Genomic DNA, 23,175 nt, shown 5'->3' with positions numbered 1-23,175 from the left:
TGATTCACATAGCACCTAAGCTGATGAATTAACCCCATGGCTGCTAAGGCAATTCCCCTCCTGTGCTGGGAATCGCTGTATTCCTTTATTTCATGACGAGCTGGGCTCGTCATCAGTGTTTGAGGAGGCTACACCATGACGAGCCCAGCTCGTCATGAGTGTGGAAGGGGTTAAGCCACCATGACAAGAGCAGAGAATATAGGTGGGACTAAAACAGACTGGTGTGAGAGAAGAAAAGTGACTGTGTGCCTACAAGTAGAGATTTAATGGGAGAAGTAAAATCAAACCATTCTCCGCATTTGTTTTAGATGCCTCTACTTTCTAGAGAACAAATTTGTAATATAAAAGATCTTTTAATAATGCTGAGCTTTTACCTATGGTAAATACATTTTATGGTATTTTTATTTTTTAAACTGTTTAAACCAGGTGAATTATATTGTGTAACTAATTGATTATAAGGAAGTGATCAATTAATACATTTTATGATAATTTAGTACTTGAGGGTACACAGGCTTTTTAATATTCTGAAAACAGTTTCCATACTTGACATCATTTTGAGACATTTTTTGAAAACCATTTGTCAGAATAAAAAGGCATGTATATGTGCCATGTTATCAGTGCATATCGGCAGCTATCATACCAGGCAAGGAAATAGGACACTCACCCCTTATGAAGACAGAGGAACCTGAAGATTTGGCAATCATAGCTCTGAGTAATCAGGTGGAACCATTGGTCATCCTAGGGCCCAAAGGTCCAAGTGACCATATACGTATTATAGACGTATAGTTGGTATCTGCAGAGGACAGCACCACTGTGAAAAAATCAATTAACAATGCCAATAGGTCTGCCTTTCAACTTAAAAAGCAGATCTGAAAAAGAAGAGCAGTCAGGCACCTTGGGGCTTATTTACAAGCCCCTTGCGCTACTGGTGCATTAATTTGTGTGATGCACCAGAGCCACATTTTGCTTCCCATAATTACAAGGGCAGGAAAAGCCACTCTGTGTGACACATTTCCAGATTTACGAGAAATTGTAAACCTGGAAATACGTCTGAATGCCAGGGGGCTTAGGGAGGCGCAACAAGGAGAAATGTATTAATTTCTCCTCGTTTCTTTTCCTCTTTCTATGCGTGCTGCATTCCGCAGCACACATAGAACGAGGAAATCACCTCTTATGATTGTTTATGTGCAGGAACGTGTCCTTCCTGCACATACATTTTTTTTAAAATTAAGTTTTACAAGTTCTATGTGTGCTAATGCAGCACACATAGACGTTTAACGACGCCATTTCAGATTGTTTATGTGCAGGAAGCCACCTTCCTGCACATAAACAATCATCCCCTTTGCTGCAGGCATCCTTGCACCATGGTGCAATGGTGCCTGCATTGGCACATGGCAGCTAATTGTGTGTCAGCACTGGGGAGAGCAAAGGGATCCGTCATATCCTTGTAGACATGACGCGTCCCTGCGCTTTGAAAGTGCTGCAGCGTGGCGCAGCCAAAGGGCTTGCGGTTCCGTGCTGCGGCATTTTCTTGTAAATGAGGCCCTCTGATTTTATTCTGAGTGCCTGGCAGGAGCCAGGGGTGGCCTTAGGCATGTGCGAGCTGGGCGCCTGCACAGGGCCACCAAACCCCGGGGGCCACCACGCCAATATATATCCTTAATATAATAATCCTCTGAGGATGGATACATATTTGCGTGGCGCCCCCTGGCAGGTATTTGGCGGCCTCCGGCTCTGTTCCACTTCCAAACACCCTGACCCCCCTTCTACACTGGCCTCCGCGCTCCGCCCCGCCCGGACCCCCTCTTCAGGGGCCCCCCGACCTACGCTCCCAGCCCAGGGCCACCATGAGCCTAGAGCCGCCCCTGCAGGAGCTGGCACAACAGCATCACAGGAGCCACTAGTGATGCTCGATATGTGACTTGTAGCTTGGAAGCAGCAGAAGGCGAGCCATGAGCATGCTGCTGGGTGTTCTAAGCAGGCAGGAGCAGCACTATGGGATTACGCCACGTTGCAGGGTGACATCCACTGTCTACTGTAAGAGTGGTGCCAAAGAAGAACTACTTTTTCTCCTCCTCCTCCTCCCTAATGAAAAATGTACAACAAATGTAAACATCTAAATAAAAAAAAAACAGGGGCTGTGATCGACAACCCACAGAGCCACTTCCTGCAGGCAGTGCCCCCAAACAAGCCAACGACTGAAGGGAGTTGAACCCACGTCCACTTTTTTTTTTACTTTTCATTGTAGAGAATTAATGACATGAGGTCTTCCAGAAAGCTAATGTCTATACCCAGACCTAAAAATGAGCCCCATTTCTGGACAAAACAATACCCCAAATTCAAATATTATTAAGCAAGGGAATTTACAAAGGCATTTTTCAAATTGAGTTATGACACGCGAGCAGTTGTTTATTTTCATTTTGCACATTTGAGGTGTGCTGCATCATGTTGTTTTGAAATGATAAGTTCTAATATCTTTTCACTTCTGAAAACGGCACAAGGAATGGGTGGTCCACGCACGTGCTGTCCGCTGCAAACAACCGTTCTGTGATTTCAAGAGGGGACTGTGTGCGCGTGCTATCGCACATGCTGCCTCCATTCACAGGGTGTATTATACTTAAATAAAGCCGCGAGCAAATACCACAAAGCACGTCTCGCTTTGTCGAGGAGCGAGGCAAACACTGGAAGGTCGCGAAAGCTCATTCTGATAGTCTAAGGTTTTCTTTAGAATTCTGCTACCTGCTGCAAACAAAAGTATCACCTAATGTAACACAGAGTCTTGGAATCTACAGTAGCCAATGGGAAATCGATATGCAAAAAGCATTTCTCTTATTGACGTACACAAGGAGCGAAGGTCTAGTGAGGCTCTGCAGTCCACTCCTTGTTCTTGCCCATCAGGTCAATCTGAACTTCCAGATGCTTCTTTTTACAAGCATGAAACATATGGGAAGATGAGAAGAAAGGTCTTCTTCTTTTTGGCCTTACCCTACCCTACATCTCTATATTCTCTATATTTTTTTATTATTATTTTCAATCTAGACATAAAACAGAAACCGCAGTTGATCAATCAATGCATATAATAAATTGGCTATAAATAATAATGTAGAGTTAAAATGACAATTACGCGTATGCATTGATAAATAATAAAAAAAAAAAAACAAGCACATACAATAAATACAATCATGGTATCACATCTCTCCCTTCTAGATCTGATTGACCTCGTGTCTCCTGACCTGAAGAGGAGAATTCAGGATACTCTTTTTTTTCTATCAAACTCCCCATTTCATGGTCCCCTAGAAGCCCCCCAACATTTTTTCCAAGACCTGTGGGCATGTTTATTGTTGTTGGCACAGCGCCGCAACCAAAGTTACTGCTTTAAATTGCACAAAGGGACGTAAGCGGCTCAGAGCCATATTCATTAAAATACCCTGCTGCTGCTTTCATCCCATGTCCTGGTGCAAAAACAGGCTGCCTAGCCCCACCAACAACCTTTGCGTCATGGTCTTCACGTTAGCACCTGCTTCAAGGAACCTTTATTTTAGATGGAAACCAAGTATAACTATATTAGGAGATCAGGCTTGCATGAAGACCTATTGATGCATGCGGTGTAACGTCCAAGTTCCACCCACATAATGCCCCAGAGATGCAAAATGCTGCAAAGCAGCACAATTTTTTTTTTTGAGCCAGGAAGTAAATATCCTACCAAGAACACCGTCTGCCTTAAATTACTTTGCACAACTTGCACTAGCACACACAATGTCGACACAAACCCTTAATAAATCTCCCTACTGTTGTGAGTATAATGTGTACTCCATCTGCCTCTGCAGCTGTAACCCACACATGTTCTTATGTAAATCCTTGCCCCAAGTCAAATGTTCTGTATCCCAATGGTGGGAGGTTCATGCTGCATAAATAGTGCACGTAAAATAAAATAAATGAAAAAAGAGCTACTGAACTCACCGACGATTGTTGAAAATCTTCGTGTGGGCTCCTTTCCAGTGACAAGCTTATAAAGCTCTGGGTAGTAAAATTCGAGGCTCTCCAAGAACACAACGTAGCCCCGGTGGCCTTTTGTGTGCAGGATGTCCAGCAGGCGACCTGCAGCAATGCAGAAACAGCACAAAAATTATGAACATAATTTGGAGAACAACAGGTAACCTCAACAGACCAATGAGGTGCACCTCGGGTACCTTGATACTACACGGCTGACTATGACATCTACCAAGACCATAATCGTGATGTAACAGTGCCTCGACTTGGCACTTGTGTTCAAATTTGCTCATTTGGCTTCTGTTGTGTTTTCCGCACAGTGCGTATTTTTTAAAAATATACGTGAAGAACACTGCAGCTTGCACCACCCATTGCCCCTGCCAGCGCTGCCAATGTCCGTATCAACACAACCCTTAACCATTCCACTCCTACAAGAGTGACAATTGAGATTATTACAGGACCCCAAAGCTATAAGAATGGCATAGGCGGTAAGGATTATTTACTTTCAATGTATATTGAATCGATAAACAATTGTGATTGTGCGAATCCCTAACGTAGACAAACAGTGCCACCATGTTGCAGACTGTCATAAGTGCGATGTTGACAATTAAGTGCCGGTTCCAAGCACTGGAAACCACTGGCTCAAATTAATCACTGTTTCCACATAATTATGAATTTACTACAATTGTGCCATGATCCACCACCTGCTGAAAAGATTGAAGATGTCAACAAAAACAATTGTTTTTGGCTTAAAAGGACCAAAATATACCCAAAATATTGCCAACTGTGAAGTTGTACTGCACAGTGGAATACCAGTTAACCTTTGCAAAGGTTAACTGGTCCTCATTCAATTGCTTATTGCTGCATTCAGGTGTTAAACTGGTTTGAGTGACGCTTGTCCAGGTGGTATCGATGAGTGTTATAATGACAAAATACCAAACTAATACTCCCATAAAAAGCTGAAATATACTGCAAAATTAAATTTCACAAAAGCGCTCCAGGGTCAGAACTATAGTGCCCAGCACAGATTTTCACTATTGGTAAGTGCCTATTTAGCAGATGATTCCTTGTGTGACACGGTCGAGGATGCGACCCATATACACCCCCTAAAAGTGACAAAGTCACTAAAACATATATCATGGAATGTCCAGGACGTTTGGAGTTTCACCTATACTCAGACTAGCGCCGGCCACGAGACACTAATCTTTTAGCCCGAATAAAAGAACACGAGGTACTTTCCCTATGTTGCACTGAATGTCGTGAGGGGTACACGCCGGATAAATCAATGTGAATATATCAGACCAGAACACGTAGAGATTAAAAGGTGGCTGACGCTAACTAGGAATTCTGTCAGAAACAATAACTGTGAGCCCTGAAGAAGTCGCGGATGTGAAAACGCGTTGGCAACAAGCAATTCTGTGAATTTTAACTAAGAACTTGAATAAAGAAAACGGAAAAATCTACGATCAACTCTTTTTCGAAATTCATATGTGTGGGAAGTTTCTGTCTAAATATCTATTATTACTGTGAAATATAGAAATTGGATAAATCAAATACGTGTGTATAAACCTTGGTGGGGGTCAACTGTCCATGAAATATACTGCAAAATTAGCATTTTCTTTCTACATAATTAACACTTCCCTGCAGCATAATCTATTCCCCATTGCTGCATAATTAAAAAGTCCATAGTCATAGGGGATGTTCTGGTTAGTTGCTGAAATAGGGGTCAACGTTGTGACCTGTTTACTTAACCAGTCATTTTTTGAAACAGTTGAGGAATGTGTGCATCTTTTTCTTATATAGCTAAAGTGTATTTACTCTGCAGTGAGGGGTTTACAAGGGCAATGTAGTTTTTAAGTTCAAAATATTTTATTGAAAATGTATCATAATAAACAATAAGCAAGACATACAGAAAAAACTAACATTGCAAAAGATCTAGTAAAATACTAAAGATACAACAATTGCTAATTTATTATCAATAAAAGAAGGTAAAGTTATGCATAGAGAAGTTAAAAGGTGGAAGGAAGGGGAGGGAAACATATAATATCAAATGCTTAATAGTTGATAAAAAGAGCTACTATACAATATCAATATATATAGTAATAGAACAATAAAGGGGAGAAGCCAAGAAGATATTATTAATTTGATAAATATATATCAATAGGAGTCCAAAATAGATAATAAGAAATAGAATTCTGACAAACCCCAGACAAGGATAAATGCGCACCTCTTCTTGTAAAAATAACCCTGGACCACCAAGCATGAACTAATAACTTTGAAACATCTTTCCAACAAAAGGTAATTGATTTTAATGCAGCTGAAATTAAGAAATTAAAAAGTTTACATTCAAGATCAATTAAATCTTGGGACAAGGTTACAGATTTGCAAATTAACATTCTATATCATACGTCTTCTTGAATATTAAGAATCTTCTTAAGAATGTCCCATACTTCTGTCCAGAATTTGGATAATAATGGACAAGTAAAAAGCATATGTTGTAGTGATCCGGGGTATAAATTGCTATGCCAACATGTATCAGATTGAAGAAGTTTAGCATGAAATAATCATGATGGAGTCCATAAGCAATTACATAAAATATAAGAATTAGTTTGAAAAAGTGAGACAGGTAACCATCCAGATATATTAGAAATGCCTATATTTTCCCACCTATCAATAGATAATGAAAGTGATAATTCATTGTTCTAAAACGTTGCAATCATATTTATGTTACTGCCTAGATTATTGGACAATTTTTGATATAAAATAGAAACACCATGAGCATTGGATGATATAGTTTGAATATAAATAGATAAATCAGCATGAATATTAGATGGAATAGCTTAGGAAAAGGAATCCAAAATCGAATTACTTAAATATTCATATTTTATAAGGTCAGAATCAGCTAAACCAAACTTTGTTTGTAACATTTGAAATAAAATAAAAGTATTATTAGAATAAACATCTTTAAGATAAAAAATAGCAGCTTTAATCCATGAAGACCAAAAACTAATATTTATATTTAGTTTATTAACTTTGCTATACCATAGAGATAATTCATCAGTAATGGACATGGGATGTTCAAAAATTGAATCAATATCATTGAAAATCATTTTGGTGGATTTAAGGATAGGATATTTATGAAAAATGATGATTTGTTAGACATTGTTAAAAGTGTGGGAAGTGGAAAAGGATTCACAATGGATTTTTTAATGGGGAACCAGGTAGGAGGATTATGTAGACAGGAATGATTAAACCAAATAGCACTTTGTTTTAGAATAAACGCTTTATGTTAAAGAAGAAAATCTGGAATACCAAAACCAGCATTACATTTAGACATTTTTAATTTTTTATGACTAATACGTTGCACTTTATTATTCCAAAGAAATTTGGAAAGGAGTTTATCAATATCTTTATAAAATGTTAATGAAAATTGAATGGGGATCAAGGCGAGAGTGTAAAATATTTTAGGGGCAACATTCATTTTAATAGATTCCATTCTTCCCCACCATGAAAGATGCAATGAAGACCATTTAGATGTTTTATCTTTGATATAATTTAAAACAAAATCAGTTTAAAGTTAATGTTGATTTTATAGATTAAAAGAGTAAAATACCCAGATATTTTAATTTATTTTTTTTCCAAATAATTTCATGCTTGGGAATCATATCAGGAGTACAAAAAACATTTAAAGGGAAAAAATAAATGTTTTATTAGTATTCAATTTATACCCAGATACCAAAGAGTATTTTGCAATTATGTCTATTAAGGAAGGGAAAGAGGATAATGGATAACTGATGAATAAAAGTACATCATCAGCATATGCTAAGGTTTCAATATTAACATCCTTAACCTTAATTCCTGTAATAGTATCACATTTTCTGATAGAGGCAAGAAAGGGTTCAATACCTATTAAAAACAATAGTGGAGAAAGGAGACATCCTTGACGTGTACCTCTGAAAAGGGAGAATTGAGTGGAAACTTGGCCATTAATAAATAGGCGGCCAGTAGGAGCAAAATATAAAGCTGAAATCATACGGATAAAAGTATCACCAAAATTAAAAGACGCTAAAGTATGAAATAAAAATTGCCAATGAAGTTTGTCAAAGGCTTTTTCAGCATCCAAAGCCATGAGTCCTGAAGAGCTAACTAATGTCTGACCTTGTTCAATAACATGTAGCAGAGTTCTTGTATTATAAGCTGAGTATCTATTCTTCATAAACCCTGACTGATCAGGATGAATAATATAGTCTAATATAGGCGATAAACATGTGGCCAATATTTTAGCATATAATTTACAGTCTTGATTTATTAAAGAAATAGGACGATAATTAGAAAACAAGAGTGGGGCCCTTGTCTGGTTTAGGAAGAACAATAATTAAAGCTTCTGTAAAAGAACCTGATGTACTTCCTGATGAAGCAAATGATGTAAAAAGTTAAAGCAAAAAAGGGGAGAGTTGGGATTGGAATTCTTTATAAAACTCTGCCAGCAAACCACCAGGACCAGGAGATTTATTTTGTTTGAGAGATTTTATAGCAGATAGAATTTTGTCCTTAGTAATGGGTAGGTCTAATCCAAGTTTATCTGATTTAGAAATCTTAGGTAAATCACATGAGGATAGGAATGAGTCTACTAAAAAATCACATGAGGATAGGAATGAGTCTACTAAAAAATCTTCATTAAATTCAGGTTTATTATATAATTTAGAATAACAGTCAAAAATTTCATTAACAATATCTTTATGAGATAAGGCAAGTTTACCAGTGGGGCTATGAATGGAAGTGATTTGGGTTTTGTCTTTTTTAATACGAAGGTAATTCGCTAAAAGTCTCCAGATTTATTTGCATTGAAACTACATTTAGCTTTAGCTTTAGAAAGTTGGATACCCGCTTTTGTACTAAGAATAGTATTAAACTCATTTTTTTTTGTAAATATATTTTTATTGCAGAATTAGAAACAAGACCACAAAATAGACCAACCAGTACACTTTTGGCATCTCGACAGTTAAAATGATAGAAATACATTACACAGCCAATTAGCCCACATCCCGGAGGCTGGGCGGCGCGCCAAATTTCCGTTCCCCGGCAGATGCCTCAGTGTGTGCCCTTTTCGGGCGTCAGGTCAGTTGTACCGTGTAGTATCTGCTTTTAACCCTCAAAAACCCGCCCCCCCCCCCAGCACCGTCGAGCCCTAGGCTGCATCCTTGTTCATTCCCAACAATTCCTGTCCACCTCCTTCCAGACCCATCTGGGTCTAACAGACTGCTCAGCGGTGCTGAACCACCTACCCCATGAACACCCCCCCCACCCTCCTCCCCCCTCAACTGCTGCTAATGCGGGCACCCACAATCCTTCCTAACGCTGAGGTACGCCACCCATCAGGATCCACACTCAAACATTCGATCCACATGGAATTCTATCCTATCTCTACTCTCCCTCTGCATCGTCCGTCATATAGTCCCGCAGCGCTTGAACCACTATCTCCCAGGACCTCGCCAGCTCCAGGCATTTCTCATTGCCAGTCCTAGTTGCCTGTCGCATCCTGATCACGCTCTCGCAGCCCGACCACTTCAACAGCTCATTCCGCCATCTCCTCACTGACGGGCCTTCTCTGGACTTCCAATGCCAAGTTATTTCTCGTTGTGCCAGCATGATCCCCAAGTCAATAAATTTGCTCGTTATTTTAGTCTTCCTAGTATGCGGGAACCAGAGGAGCAGGCATGCCGCCATATCAAAGTCTACCTCCCTATCCGTGACAGCATTTAGGAGTTCCCCCACTTCCGGCCAGTACTACCCCAACTTCGGGCATCCCCACAGTAGATGATCCAGATCTACCTCTGGCGCCAAACATCTCGGGCACATGGCGTCAAGCACCTGGAAGTGCTGTCTCAACCTCTCCGGGGTCAGGTACGCCCTATGGACAATGAAAAAATGCACCTGCTGAAATCGTGCGTTCCTCGTTCCCTTCCAGGTCCGTCGCAACACCTGGCTCCAGATGGTATCCGGTATGGGTTTGCCTATGCTGACCTCCCATCGCGACTTTAGTGCCAACAGGGGCGCCTGTCCCTCATTCAGCATTCTGGTATGGAGGCAAGTCACTGCTTTGACGGTGCCCGCTGCCATCACCACATATTGACATGCCATGGTCACCTCCGGCTCTGTCAGCCCTCCCCCCCAGTATTGCTGCATCGCTGCCACCACCGCCGCGTGCAGTAGGAAGGTTCCGTCCGGCAAGCCAAATTGCTCCTGTAACGTCTGATACGGGACTAACGTCCCACCAATATAGAGGTCTCCCACCACCTGCAAGCCCAGCTCCTCCCACGTCAACAATTGGGACCAATCGCCCCCATGTGGTAGCGCGGTCAACATTCCCAGCGGTATCTCCGGTGCATATGGCCGGTCCCTTTTTGCTCTCTTTAAGCTACTATTCCAACACAAGTTAAGCGTCCTTTCCTCTATCGTAAGCTCCTTCACATCCAGTTTCTGTTGCATTATGATATAAGACAAAACATATCTCTTGATGCCAATCCCCCGTTCATGGTCAGGACCCCTAAATTCTCTGGCCACATTCTGTGTTAATACCTGGAGTTGTGCCGCCAGATAATATAACTCAAAGTCAGGGACGGCCATCCCCCCTTCGGTCTTGGGCCTAGTCAGAGTATTCAGTGCTACCCTGCGTCGTCCGTGGCCCCAGAGTAAGCCGGTCACCAATGTCTTCAACTCTTTAAAGAACCTCTGCGGGATCCATACCGGTAGCGTTCGAAAATAATAGAGTAGCCGCGGGAGTGCCGCCATCTTCAACAGTGCCACCCGACCCAACACAGACAGAGGGAGGGAGGGCCAGAAGTCCATGCAACCCTTCAGCGCGCGAATACAACGTTCCACGTTCCCCTCCAAGAGGTCCGCCGCCTCATGATAGATGCGCACCCCTAAGAAGTGAAACAGGAGGGTTCCCACACCACCTCTCTTGTAAGCTGTGAGCAGAGCGTACTCTTCCGCAATGGGAATATACAGGTCTTAGTCCAGTTCACCCTGAGGCCTGACAGCCGCCCGAATCTGCTCAGCATGTCCACTGCACCCTCTAGAGATCGCCCCGGATCTGCCAGGTACAATAACAGATCATCAGCGTATTAGTGATATGAAGTGCGACTCAGGCCCTTGCGCTATCCCGTCATACACGGCGCCCGATCGTGCCTGTGCTGCCAACGGCTCCATCGCCAAAGCAAATAGCAGAGGAGACAGCGAACAGCCCTGTCGCTTTCCCCTACAAACCGGATATGCCGAAGATATTATAGGCCCCAGTCGTACTCGCGCCTTTGCCGACGAATAAAGCACCCTCGTCCAACTCGGAAACCCCTCCCCAACCCCAAACTTCAACAGCACTCCATCCAGGTATTCCCATTCGAGGCTATTGAACGCCTTTTCGATATCAACTGCCAATACCACATGATCCTGGGCTAATGCTTCAGCGCCATCTATGACTTGGATCAAACGTCGAATGTTCATCGAAGTGCTCCTGGTCGGGATGAATCCCGCTTGATCCCTATGCACCAGGGTGGTCATATGCGGCAGGAGCCTGGTAGCCAGGATGCGACTCAAGATCTTATAGTCCACCTTTAGCATAGACAACGGGCGCTAAGAGGTCACGTCTAACGCGTCCCTGCCCGGCTTCAGCAGCGGCACCACTAGTGCCTCTCTCATGGACTCAGGTAAACACCCCACCTGTTTCGCTTCCGCGTATACCGTCTACAGTCTGGGTGCCAGTATATCTATGAATTTGGCATAGAATTCTATCTTTAACCCGTCTACCCCTGGTGTTTTGTTCCGTGCCATGTGTTTACTTGCCCCCCTTATCTCGGCTAAAGTGATGGGGCCCCCTAGTTCCTTTGCCTCATCGTTATCCATCATCGGTAAGGGGATCGGATCCGAATAGTATTAAACTCATAACATAACTTTGGTAATTTATGCCTGTATTTCGGATCATTAGAAGTAATAAAGAGCCGTTCATATTTTGCTATTCGTTTTTCCAAACGTTTAATATTTGCATTGAAGGTTTTATTTTCATGGGCCATATTAGAAATAGTAGCTCCTCTAATATAAGCTTTAAGAGAATCCCATCGATTAACCAAAGAAGTAGAACCTTCAGGATTCAATTGAAAGTAATCATTAATGGTAGTTAAATGTAAATGTAGTGTATTTTGTAAAGCGCACAGCTGCCCCAACTGGGCGTCCCAGCGCTGTATAACGCTGTGGAACCCTTCCTGGCTCTCCCTGTGAGATGCCCCTCCTGGGCACCCCCAAGGTGAAGCCAGGCATCCCAGTGTTGTAGGGGCCATTGTGGAGATTAAGCAAGCTCTTACCCAGAGTTGCAGCGTGGGACCCATGATTAGAGTAGGCGCTGAGGTGAGAATTATCGAGTCCACGGACATTGAGCTTAAGACCCTGCCGGGTCGGGACTTGAACCCTGGTCCCAGGCCTGATCTCTGCTTCAGAGTCTGCCGCTCTAACCAGTGAGCCACACATCTCCAGTTAAGAGTTTTAGTTTGTTATGCTCATTCAGCGCTATGCCAGAATTCATTCTCCATCTAGATTGTTTAGGAAATGTCGAATTGAGATTTAAAATACAAGAAATCATGGCATGATCAGAAACATCAATATTTCCCATCATAGGGGTTTTTATAGAGTTAATAAGTTGTCTTGTAACTAAAATATAATCAAGTCTAGAGTGTGAATTGTGTGGATTAGAAAAGAAAGTAAAAATGTTATCCATAGGGAAATGAAGACGCCATATATCTACTAACTTAGTAGTTTGAAGAAACGTTTTTAAAGCAAAATAAAACTTGGAGGGATGACTTTCGTTTGAGACAAACTATCCAGTAAAAGATCAGAGATAACGTTAAAGTCACCAGCCACAATCAAAGGGACATTCCAATTTTTAGTACCTCTGTTGTAAGGTTGAACCAAAAAGTAGGGTCATCCGCAATGATAGGTTTCATTTTCCGATGCCCCGCCCACTTACATTTACATTTGAGTTAGCATAATGTGTCTAACTAATGATGTATTCATTTATGCATTTACGTTTGCATTCTCCATATCATTATTCATTTATGCGTGTGATGTTATTCAGTTTTCTTAGCTTAGCTTGTGTGCCACCATTTTGGGTGCTTCTCTCTGCGTGCGAGTCGCACTTGCTCATTCCCCCCTCCCGTAGGAATAGGAAAAACCCTGAATGCAGCAGTTTTCATTTCTTAGCTAACTGTGACTGAAACTAATAACAAGGACCTAATCAGTAATGTTCCCATGCGCTGGAGATGCTGAGGCCCGGCTCTGCGGCCTTGGGCAGAGATAACCAAATGTTGCTATTGCAGGTGCAGATGCCTCTTGTGTGAGGCCATTGTTCACCCTCTCCGGGGTCCAGCACTTTTCCAGTATGGGCGTGTTTTACTTTGCTGTACCATGTTATAATGTATTGCTGTGATGAGATGAGTCAGTTCTCTCGGCGCACTCCTAGGGGTGAGGTCGGACAGGGCCCTCTCATATGGGAGTTTGTGGCCTAATAAAATACTTTGTTTATTCTTCTCCACTGTCCGTCTGACTTCTTAAGGAAAGGATCTTTCTCACCCGTAAGTGGGTAGCAGAAGACCAGGGACCCTCTGGTCGGCACGGTGGGTCTGGGTACCCACTTTGATGCTTAGCTTGGTTCTCGCAGCGCTGCCCCACCCTGCTGATCGGGAGTGGTCCCGGTTCATGATCCTGCGCCGGGGTCCGGAAGGCGGACCTTTGGAGCTGACCGTGTTGGTCCCAGCAGCCGGCGGTGGAGAACGGTAGAGGTCGGTACCGTGTATAGAAGGTAAGTGGTCCAACTGTTGATTGAGGGAGCTGGGACGCTCCATGTGCGCAAGGCCACACGTACTGCACCCCCTCCCATAGAAACCCAACCAGCACTGAATTAACCTGCTGGAACCAGCGGGGCGAAATCTGGTAGGGGTGGTTTTGCAATTGATATAGAAGGCGGGGAAGCGCTACAATTTTGAAAATGGCCGTCCTGCCATAAATCGTCAGGGGCATGCGGGACCACATATTCAAATCCTCGCGTGTACGCTCCCACACCGGGGCCAGATTACGGTCTTTAGATGCGACTGATATATCTGACAGGTATAACCCTAGATACCTCATCCCCCCCGACGCCAGTCGGAGGGCCGAGGCCCAGTCCCCCACCTGCCGTCCACCGCCCAGGACCCACAATGTAGATTTACCCGGATTCATATAGAACCTGGAGGTTTCACCAAACATCTGCAAGATACGGAGCAGTCTCGGCCCGACCTATCTAAATCAGTAAGAAAGAACAGGACATCATCCGCCTAGAGTGCTGTCTTATCAGTGAGACCCAGCACCCATCTGAACCCCTTGAGCTGAGCATCAATGCGCACCTATGGCGCCAGGGGTTTCATGGCGAGCACGAAAAGGTAAGGGGAGAGGGGCCAGCCCTGCCGCGTGCCCCACTGGTTCCGTAAGGAGAGAGAAATTGCCACCCCCACTCGCACCGATGCCATGAGGTCTGTATACAACAGCTGCAGGTAGGCCAGAAAACGCGGGCAGAGATAAAGGCGCCGCAGCAAGGCAAACAAGTACGCCCAACTCAGGGAATCGAAGGCCCTATCCATATCTGCTAACAGTAATGCTGCCGGCTCCCCCAGCTGCTCCCAGGCCGATATTGCGACATGCGCACATCTAATGTTATGGCAGGGCGCCCTCTGGGGCATGAATCGGGCCTGGTCCGGATGAACCAAGTCTGTGATGTGCAACTTAAGCCTGTTGGCCAAGGCCTTGGACAGATCCTTGGCTTCTACATTGAGCAGGGATATAGGACGGTAGGACGCATGCCTCTCTGGGGGTCTGCCCGGCTTGTGAAATACCACCACCTCCGCGTGTCTCCAATCCGAGGGAAGTGAGCGACTCTCACGCGCCTCCTCTACTACCGGTCGAAAATGTGGGCCCAGCTGCATGAAAAACCGTAAAAAAAAATTCACATGGAAAGCCATTTGGGCCTGGAGCCTTCCCGGGATTTAGCCCCCCCCCAGGTCCGTGCCCATTTCGTCATCTGACAGGGGTCTATCTAGCAGCTCCCACACTACGTCCGAAATGCTCCTGGGGGGAAGGTCATCGATAACCCGCTGAATAGTCTCCTCCGTGTGACATTCCTTGGGCGCATAGATCTCCTCGTAATACGCCGCAAAACTCTCCGCAAGTGCTGGAGGCTCAAGGATAAGTGCCCCCTCCGGGTCCAGTACTCGGGACAATGGCTGGGCGTGCAGGGTACCTTGGCACAGGCGGTGGAGCAACTTGCTTGATTTATCCCCTCACTGATATACCCGACTACGCCTGGCCAGCCAGGCCTGTCGTGCTTCGTCCATCAGTATCGGGGTGTATTGCTGCTGAGCCAGCACCAGCTGTCTTCTAGCGGAGCCGCCGTCTGCCTCCCGACCCCTGTGCTCCAGCGCCTCCATGTCAGCCTCCCGAACGCACCAAGTCTTGTTGCCGCTCCCTCCGCGCCGCCACGCACCAAGAGATGTCTACGCCTCGCAGCTTGGGTTTTTGTGCCTCCCAGAGGGTCGCTGGAGATTCTACTGACCCTACATTAATCACTAGGAAGTTATATATTTCCTTGGTCAAGTGCTCCCTGTACTCCTCCTCCTGCATTTGCCATCCCGACATTCGCCACCTAAGTGGCTGCCTGCCCGGGCCTATCCGGAACGTAAGGGCCACTGGCGAGTGATTTGACAAGGCTCCTGGCAGAATGGTTGCCGACATTATCCTATGCGTGAGCTCCATTGGAACAAAAGTGTAATCTAACCTGGAAAACAAGTTGTGTACTGTTGAGAAGTAGGTGTACTCCCGACGAGGGCCATGCATGTGTCTCCACACATCTATCCTGTCAAGTTGTGTAGCTAAGGAGTGGAGTTTAGTAGAGGGGCCACCCGCCACGCCAGTCTTCCCGCTCCTCCACCTGTTGTGTCCCAGCTCCATCAGGTCGTTCCAGTCCCCTCCCACGACAGAAAGAGTATCCGGCATGTCTCCCCAGAGCGTTAAGAGCTGTTCCACCAGGGACCTCTGCAGCGGCGGTGGAGCATAAACACTGCCTAGCGTCAACATGTCACCCCCAACCCTACCTTGTAATATAATATACCTGCCCTGTGTATCCGACCATGTACATTTGGAACCCTACATTGATACAGAATCGCAACACCCCGCGAGACCAGTGTGAACCCCGAGTGGAATACTTGATGATACCCAAACCGCTGCAGACATAAAGCTTTTGTGCCTAGCAAGTGTGTTTCCTGGAGCAGGGGCACGTCGGCTCTAGCCCTCTTGGCAAACTGAAGGAACGCCCCTCGCTTCACTTTATCCAGCGCCCCGCACACATTCCAGCTAACTATGCTAAGGAAGCCAGGGGCTATCCAGATACAAAATGCAAAGTCCCATATTCCGTTGGGCCCAAGGGTCATTCTACCAATGTTTGCTTCTCCGGCGACGGACCCTTCTGCCGGAGAGTGGAGCCAGAGCAAGATCTGCACCTGGACCGTGACCTCCTATTACTTCCTCGCTGGCCCCGGAGGCCTCATCGGACCACCTCACTCGATGAGGAATCAGAATCCCTGCCCGGTGGTGTGTGGACTCGCACCCTCACAGTTTTATCCATCCAATTAAAGACTTCCTCTGGAGAGTCAAAGAACAGCGTACGAGACCTGTAGATGACCCTCAGCCAGGCTGGGTACAGCAACGCATATTGGAGCATGAGGTCCCGGAGGAGCGCTTTAGCTGCCAGGAAGGATTGTCGCTGATGCTGCACCAGGCGTGTGTAGTCTGGGCAGATAAGGATATTTGCATAATCACAGGTGAGAGAGGTCTTGGCCCCACCTGCTTCAGGATGGTGTCTCGGTCCTTATAGTTCAGGAATTTGGCGATGATTGGCTGCGGGCGAGCTCCCTGAGGAGGTTTCTGCATGAGAGCTCTGTGGGCCTGCTCTACCACAAAGCTGTGAGAGAGCGCATCCGGGGGTAGCCAACCCTCCAGCCACCGAGTCAGGAATCGCTCCACGTTGTCTCCCTCGCATCCTTCCGGGAATCCCACGAAGTGTAGGTTGTTCCGCCGGGTCCGCCCTTCGGCATCCTTGACGCGTATGGCCAGACCTTTCTGTATCTTCGCCATGGCTGCAACTTGCTTTTTTAGGGTCGTGATGTCGTCTTCTACTTCTGAAATTCGAGTCTCCGTCCCGGTGATGCGCTCAACTGCATTCCTCAAGTCCTGTCGCAACAACATGACGTCCGATCCCACGGCCCCGATATTGGCGTCCAGCATGTCCCTGGACCGGGTAATGGCCGTCATGAGCGCAGCGTTGTCAGGGACCTGGTTCTGCGGCCCTGCTATTCTGGCCGCAGCGCTCGCCCCCGTGAACTTGTCGATGGTGCCCTACTTGGTGTGACCTCCACCTCCTTTATCCTGTGTCATCTTAATACAGTGGGTGCCCCCGAGCTCTGGGGCCCATCCCTCAGTGGGCCAAACGTGGAAAGCGGCGCGGGTCCAATCAGCATGTCTTCTAGACCAGTAGTTGTTGTCCCAAGAGCCTCAGGTGGGCCGAGTCTGTCGCGGGAGGCCCCCTAGGCTATAACCAAATTGCCTCTGCCTCAGTCCTGGAGGGCCACTCCCCACTCCACTATAGCCACCGACGTGTGGGAATGGCCCCAGCAAGGACCAAAGCAAGGCTCGTGGCCCCTAGCACACTGTTGAGAGGCCTGGCTGCGACTAGAAGGAGGGCTGCATCAACCTCGGGCCCCACCAGAGTTGCTACCCCACAGTAGGTACAGCTATGACCAGGCCGCCTGGATGTCCGCCGCAAGACAACTTGAGGGGCCAACCGACCGTGGGATCAAGGGACCCCTCCACTCCCTATCGCCACTGCGGCCCGACCCGGACGCCAAGCTCATCCAGGGCCACGGCCGATGCCCTCCAGGAAAGGATAACCACAGGGGAAAGGGAGGGCACCCCCCACTCCGCGCCTGCTCACTCCTGTCTGCCACACCAAACCTGGGTCCAGGTAGGTCACGGCGGCCGCCCGGAGCTCCACAAAATTCCGGCCGCTCTGCCGAGGCCTCCCAGCCCAGAGAGGCAGTCACAGCAACCTGCCGTCACCAGTCCCTTCGTTTTCTGCCCGCTGGCCCCTGCAGCTCAGCCTCCTCCAGGGCCGCCATCATGAGGGGGGGAACACACAAGCATTGGCGCCGGAAAACCGAGAGCTCCGCCCCCACCGGCCACACAACACCAGTCGCGCAGACCCCCAGGCACACGCTGCCGGACAGAAAAAATCCCGGGAGGCCCCCACTCAATCCCCACCGTCTCCCGCTAGGCCCCACTTATCACCAGACTTCCACCAGCACTGCCGTTGCAGATTCCAGGCTCCGACTGATATTGGAGAGTCACCCAGAGGAACAGTGAACTTTCTGGGATTAGAGTCACCACTAGGGAAGTCTAGAGGCAAGATAAATTGACAGGATTTTAGTTGGTTGGTCGGAGTGCACCTACAACACGACCGTCATCATCGCTGGCCAAGCCATGCCCCCGAAAATTAGCTTATTTTGAAGTAAAATGAGTGAATAGTTAATGTCAGAATAAATGAGAAAAATAATGTAAAGCACTCCACAAAGAAAGGACTGGTGCAGCAGCTAAACAGGACTGTGAGTGTGGCTAGGCCCAAGCCAGGCCCTTTCCTGAAGTATACTCCACCCCCCTGACAGACAATCCAGGCAGTACCTCTGTGGAAAGCAGGGAGAAGGAACCATGAAGCTGGAAGCACCACCTCCATCGATCAAAAAAGCACAAACACCTCCACAGGTAAGTGGAAGCATAACTAAGCCAGCGACAACATTTGTGCCAATTTTTGGACAGGGAATCGTTGTTTTTTGTCAAAAACGGGCGAAAAAATGAGAGAGCTCACAGTGCGGCGGCCATTTGGAATCGCGCACTCGCGCAAATCCCAGGGCAATATACTTTTTAATGTAAGCTGGATTACTGATTATGCTTACTTCATAACATTGAACAATAAACTGATTATTTAGAACCTGGATACCTCTCAGAGTGAAAGTATGTTCTCCATGTTATGTTATGCTAATAATGTCTTTGTACGTCATTGTAGGTTACTACATCCCAACCAGGCCTAGAAGATGCTGTAGTAATTCACATAATTTTGTGAATTCCACATTTTGCTTGTTTTTGTTTTGTGGGTGTGTGAGTCACTGTATCGGTCTGTGAGTGGGTGTGTGAGTGACTGTGGATGTTTATATAGCTGTGTGAGTGGGTGTAGGAGTGCCTGTGGCTCTGTGAGTGGGTGCAGGAGTGTCTGAGTGGGTCTGTGAATGGATGCATGAGTGTCTACGTTGATCTGTCAGTAGGTGCATGAGTGTCTGAGTGGGTATGTGAGTCGGTGCTTGGGTATGTGAGTGGGTGCATAAGTCTCTGAGGATAGGTGTGATTGGATACGTGAGTCTCTGTGTGTGCCTGTGAGTGGGCACAGAAGCGTCTGACTTGGTCCGTGAGCATGTGCATGAGTCTGTGTGTGGGTCTGTGAGCGGGTGCATCAGTGTCTGAATGCCTCTTTCTGCTCATTCCTGATCTTTATTTTGCCTCTTTCTGCTAGTTTGTGACCTTTATTCTGCCGTTGCTGCTCATTTCTCATCTTTATTTTGCCCTTTTCTGTTAAATGCTGACCTTTATTCTGCCTCTTTCTGCTCGTTTCTGATCTTTATTTTGCCTCTTTCTACTCATTTCTCACAGTTATCTTGCCTCTCTCTGCTCGTTGCTGACCTTTACTCTGCCTATTTCTGCTCGTTTCTCACCTTTATCTTGTCTCTCTCTGCTCGTTGCTGACCTTTATTCTGCCTCTTTCTGCTTGTTGTTGTCCTTTATTCTACCTCTTTCTGCTTGTTTCTCAGCTTTATTTAGCATCTTTCTGCTCTTTTTCCCCAGGTCCACACAGGGGAGTCTGAAGGCCCTGAGGACCCTGCCGACTCCCGTCTAGTCCTGCCAGAGCTGGCATTGCTCTCACAGCCAGGGAGCTGCTAAACATGCAGCTCCCTGTTTGAAAGCAAACATTTTGGCTGTTTCCAAAACAGACAAAACCTTCAATTCTAGCAAACGAGAGGATTTTGTCAGTTCCTGTTTAATGGGAGTGGAGTGTTTGCTCTGACTTGGTGGGAGCAATTCAAAGCAAACAGCTATGTCCGTGGGGTGGCCACACTGGGACATAGCAGGAGCCGGCCCTGGGGGGTAGCTGTCTCCAGGGCCATTATTGGCTCCCGGAGGGGAGCGGCGTGTCCCCTCTCCTTTTTCTTTTACAGACCTGCCCCTTGGAGGTGGTAGTTCCCGGGGCCGAGAACAACCCAGGAGGGGGACCCTTCCTTCTTTAAGAAAAAATCCCTGGGGAGGTAGTAGTCCTCAGGGCTCGGGCGTCCATGAGGCCCCCAAGCATTCAATAAGTAGCCCATGCAGGTGGTGGTCCCCGGGGCCCAGGGGTATCCGTCCAGGCCCCCCACTTCTTAATATAATTAGCCCCGGCTGGTGGTGGTCCCAGGGGCATATTTAAACCCTTGAAGGGTAGCCCAGTGTTCCACTTCCACTTTTTTAACAATCCACGCATGCCCCTGAGACCTGGCCCACCCGGAGGCTAAATTAGAACAAGAGCAGGAGCTCCTGCTTGTTTTGTTTTTACTAATTCACTGAGATATTCGTGAATATTTTGTGAAAATCACTGTGAATTTTTAAAAAAATGCGTTTATGCTGCGGTGGGTTTTCAGGGAAATCCCAAGATCAAGGCATGGAGGTAGAGTATTCCTACCCTGTCCCCTTTTATTTTTTCCCCTGTCTTTTTGTGGGACTTGGTTGAAGCCAAGTTCCAAGACAGCTGTCAACACTTTCTGGCTGAAATGTTGGCAGCCAATCAGAGCGCTGCATTTCCCTGCACAAGCTCATTAGTATACGCGAAATAGTTTTCTTTAAATTTCTCACCAACTACTGAACGCATTTACAACAAATGAGTGGAAGCATGATCTGGTAGCCAAATCTACCTTTCTGACAAATTCGGTGTAATTCCATCCAACCCCTATGAGAATTAACATGGGAAATGCACTTTTTTTACCCTCCCCCTTTGTTGGCCTCCGCTTGACGGATTGCCCCAAAACTTTCCATGCACAACAAGAATCAAAATTTTGTAAAGATTCGTCAAATTATGCCAAAGATATAGGTGGGTCAAAAAACATTTTTTCTATGGAAACACGGTCCTACCTATAACTACCTACTGGCAACTGCCAGTAGGTTTTAAATACATATAGTTTTGATTTACCTAGAACTTTTGATTCCGAGTAGGAATGTGCACACAGTTTGGCAGATCACTATCCTAGGCAGCTAAGGTTAGGTCAGACAAATTTCATGTAGATGTGTGCAGGTTAAAAAATGTAAGAGGGTGAAAAAGAAGCATCCTCTAATTTTAGTGCCCATGGAAAATTTTGTTCAGGCCTAGAGACTTTATCGGTATGAGAATAGAATTTTAGCCATAGTATGATATTGGATGTAATATAAATCAATACAATAGTTTATAAGATATTAGCATTTACAAATATTGCTCAATGGCCTAAAAGTGTTAACACTTTTGTATAACAATGCCTTAGGGAGTTTGGAAATAAAAAAAAGAATATCTGATTGAATGAGATAGTCTTTTGTCCAATCATTCCTTTCAGAACCACGAAGGTTGCAGTTGTTCAATTCCTGAACGATCCTTTGTGCTCATAGTTGTTTCATGTAATGTTCTGCCAGAGGCAGGTGGGTATATGATTTATGTATGTTACGGTAGGGTTCCTGGTTTTTGAGTGGTCTTATTGAGCTTCCATGTAGTATACGTTACAAGGTCATTGAATAGCATATAGTTTATGAACGTACAGTTGCAGTTATTCCATTATGTAATTCAGTGTTTGTATCCATTACTGAATGTTATGGTGGTCTTTGGTTTGCCCATCATTTACAGACAGAGCAATTGTGACACATGTAGAAGCCTTTTGGTTTATTAAAAAACACATTCTTGAGTCTACCGTTTGTCTTTGAAATTAGATTGACAGCATTTTTGGTTCAAGTTGCTTCCACTTCTGAAACAGATTTGGGGATAACCTAGAATGTACTCTTTGATTAATGCGTTGTTCTCCAAGAGGAATCAATGTTTTTTACGAATTTCTGAATACCATATATGTAAATTGAATTACATAGAATTATTAAATTATATTATTATTTTAAAAGTTAATGTAACACTTAATCAAAAAAATAAATTTACGTTTCAATGCATTTAAACATTAAAAATAAATTATAGTAATTAAACAAATACAATTCTACATATTAAATAAGTGAAAGTTAGTGGAGTGAATTTTTTTGTTTAAATGGTTGTTATTAATACTCATAAATTAAATGAATACATTTAAATTACTTAAATATTTTACACATACTTAATCCGATGGGTTAATGCATTGTAACATGGCATTTTTATTAGTTCTAGGTTAAAATTAAATATGTATTTAGATTTATTTTTTACACGAAATAATTTACCTAATTTAACAATGCTAAATTGAATCATAGTTCTCCCTACACTTTCCCAAAACGGAGATAGAGCTGTATTCCTAGCCCTGAAATAGTAGGAATTAACCATTTCACATTTCCATTGGCGGGCACTTTAAGACCCTTGCAGGAAAATGCGCTGATAAAAGCACTGGTGAGCCAGGGCACTGCTGATGTCCTCTCGTCCTGTCCCTCCCCCAACATAGGAATTAATTCATATTAAAGCAGTAGGCATATGGTCGCTGTTTCCTTCTTATTGAATCGCACAGATGTGCTACATTTGCTCTGGCATGGAGCTTGATACTCTGCCGACATGTATTTCCTGTTTGGAAATTGAGGCTTGCATGTTGGGAAAGTGCACATGCTCATTTGGGGTTGATAGTATTATATCACTTTGAACCAACTATTTGAAACTAATTTGCTTCTTGAAAATGAAGTCATGAATAGATTTAGGTAATTTGAGTTATTGAAGGGTAAGCAGTGTATTGCTCATTGAGAACAGGTAGTCAAAAGTGGTAGCTATCTTTCAAAACTAAAAGG

The 23,175-nt window shown here is 45.1% G+C and overlaps 1 protein-coding gene across 4 annotated transcripts in view; it reads right to left on the bottom strand.

Annotated features, from left to right (window-relative positions):
• The window catches only part of CARD11 (caspase recruitment domain family member 11), a 663,926-nt gene that overhangs the window by 446,703 nt on the left and 194,048 nt on the right, over positions 1-23,175 (bottom strand). For all 4 annotated transcript variants that reach the window (XM_086940703.1, XM_086940702.1, XM_086940700.1 and 1 more), the window contains exon 3: positions 3,961-4,098. In XM_086940703.1, the coding sequence (XP_086796829.1) occupies positions 3,961-4,098 (138 nt within the window). The remainder of the gene's footprint in view (positions 1-3,960; positions 4,099-23,175) is intronic.

This window comes from Lissotriton vulgaris, chromosome 10 (assembly GCF_964263255.1).
Source record: "Lissotriton vulgaris chromosome 10, aLisVul1.2, whole genome shotgun sequence".
NCBI classification, from domain to species: domain Eukaryota; kingdom Metazoa; phylum Chordata; class Amphibia; order Caudata; family Salamandridae; genus Lissotriton; species Lissotriton vulgaris.
The sequence above is the reverse complement of the archived record's forward strand: the minus strand, read 5'-3'. Positions and strand labels throughout refer to the sequence as shown.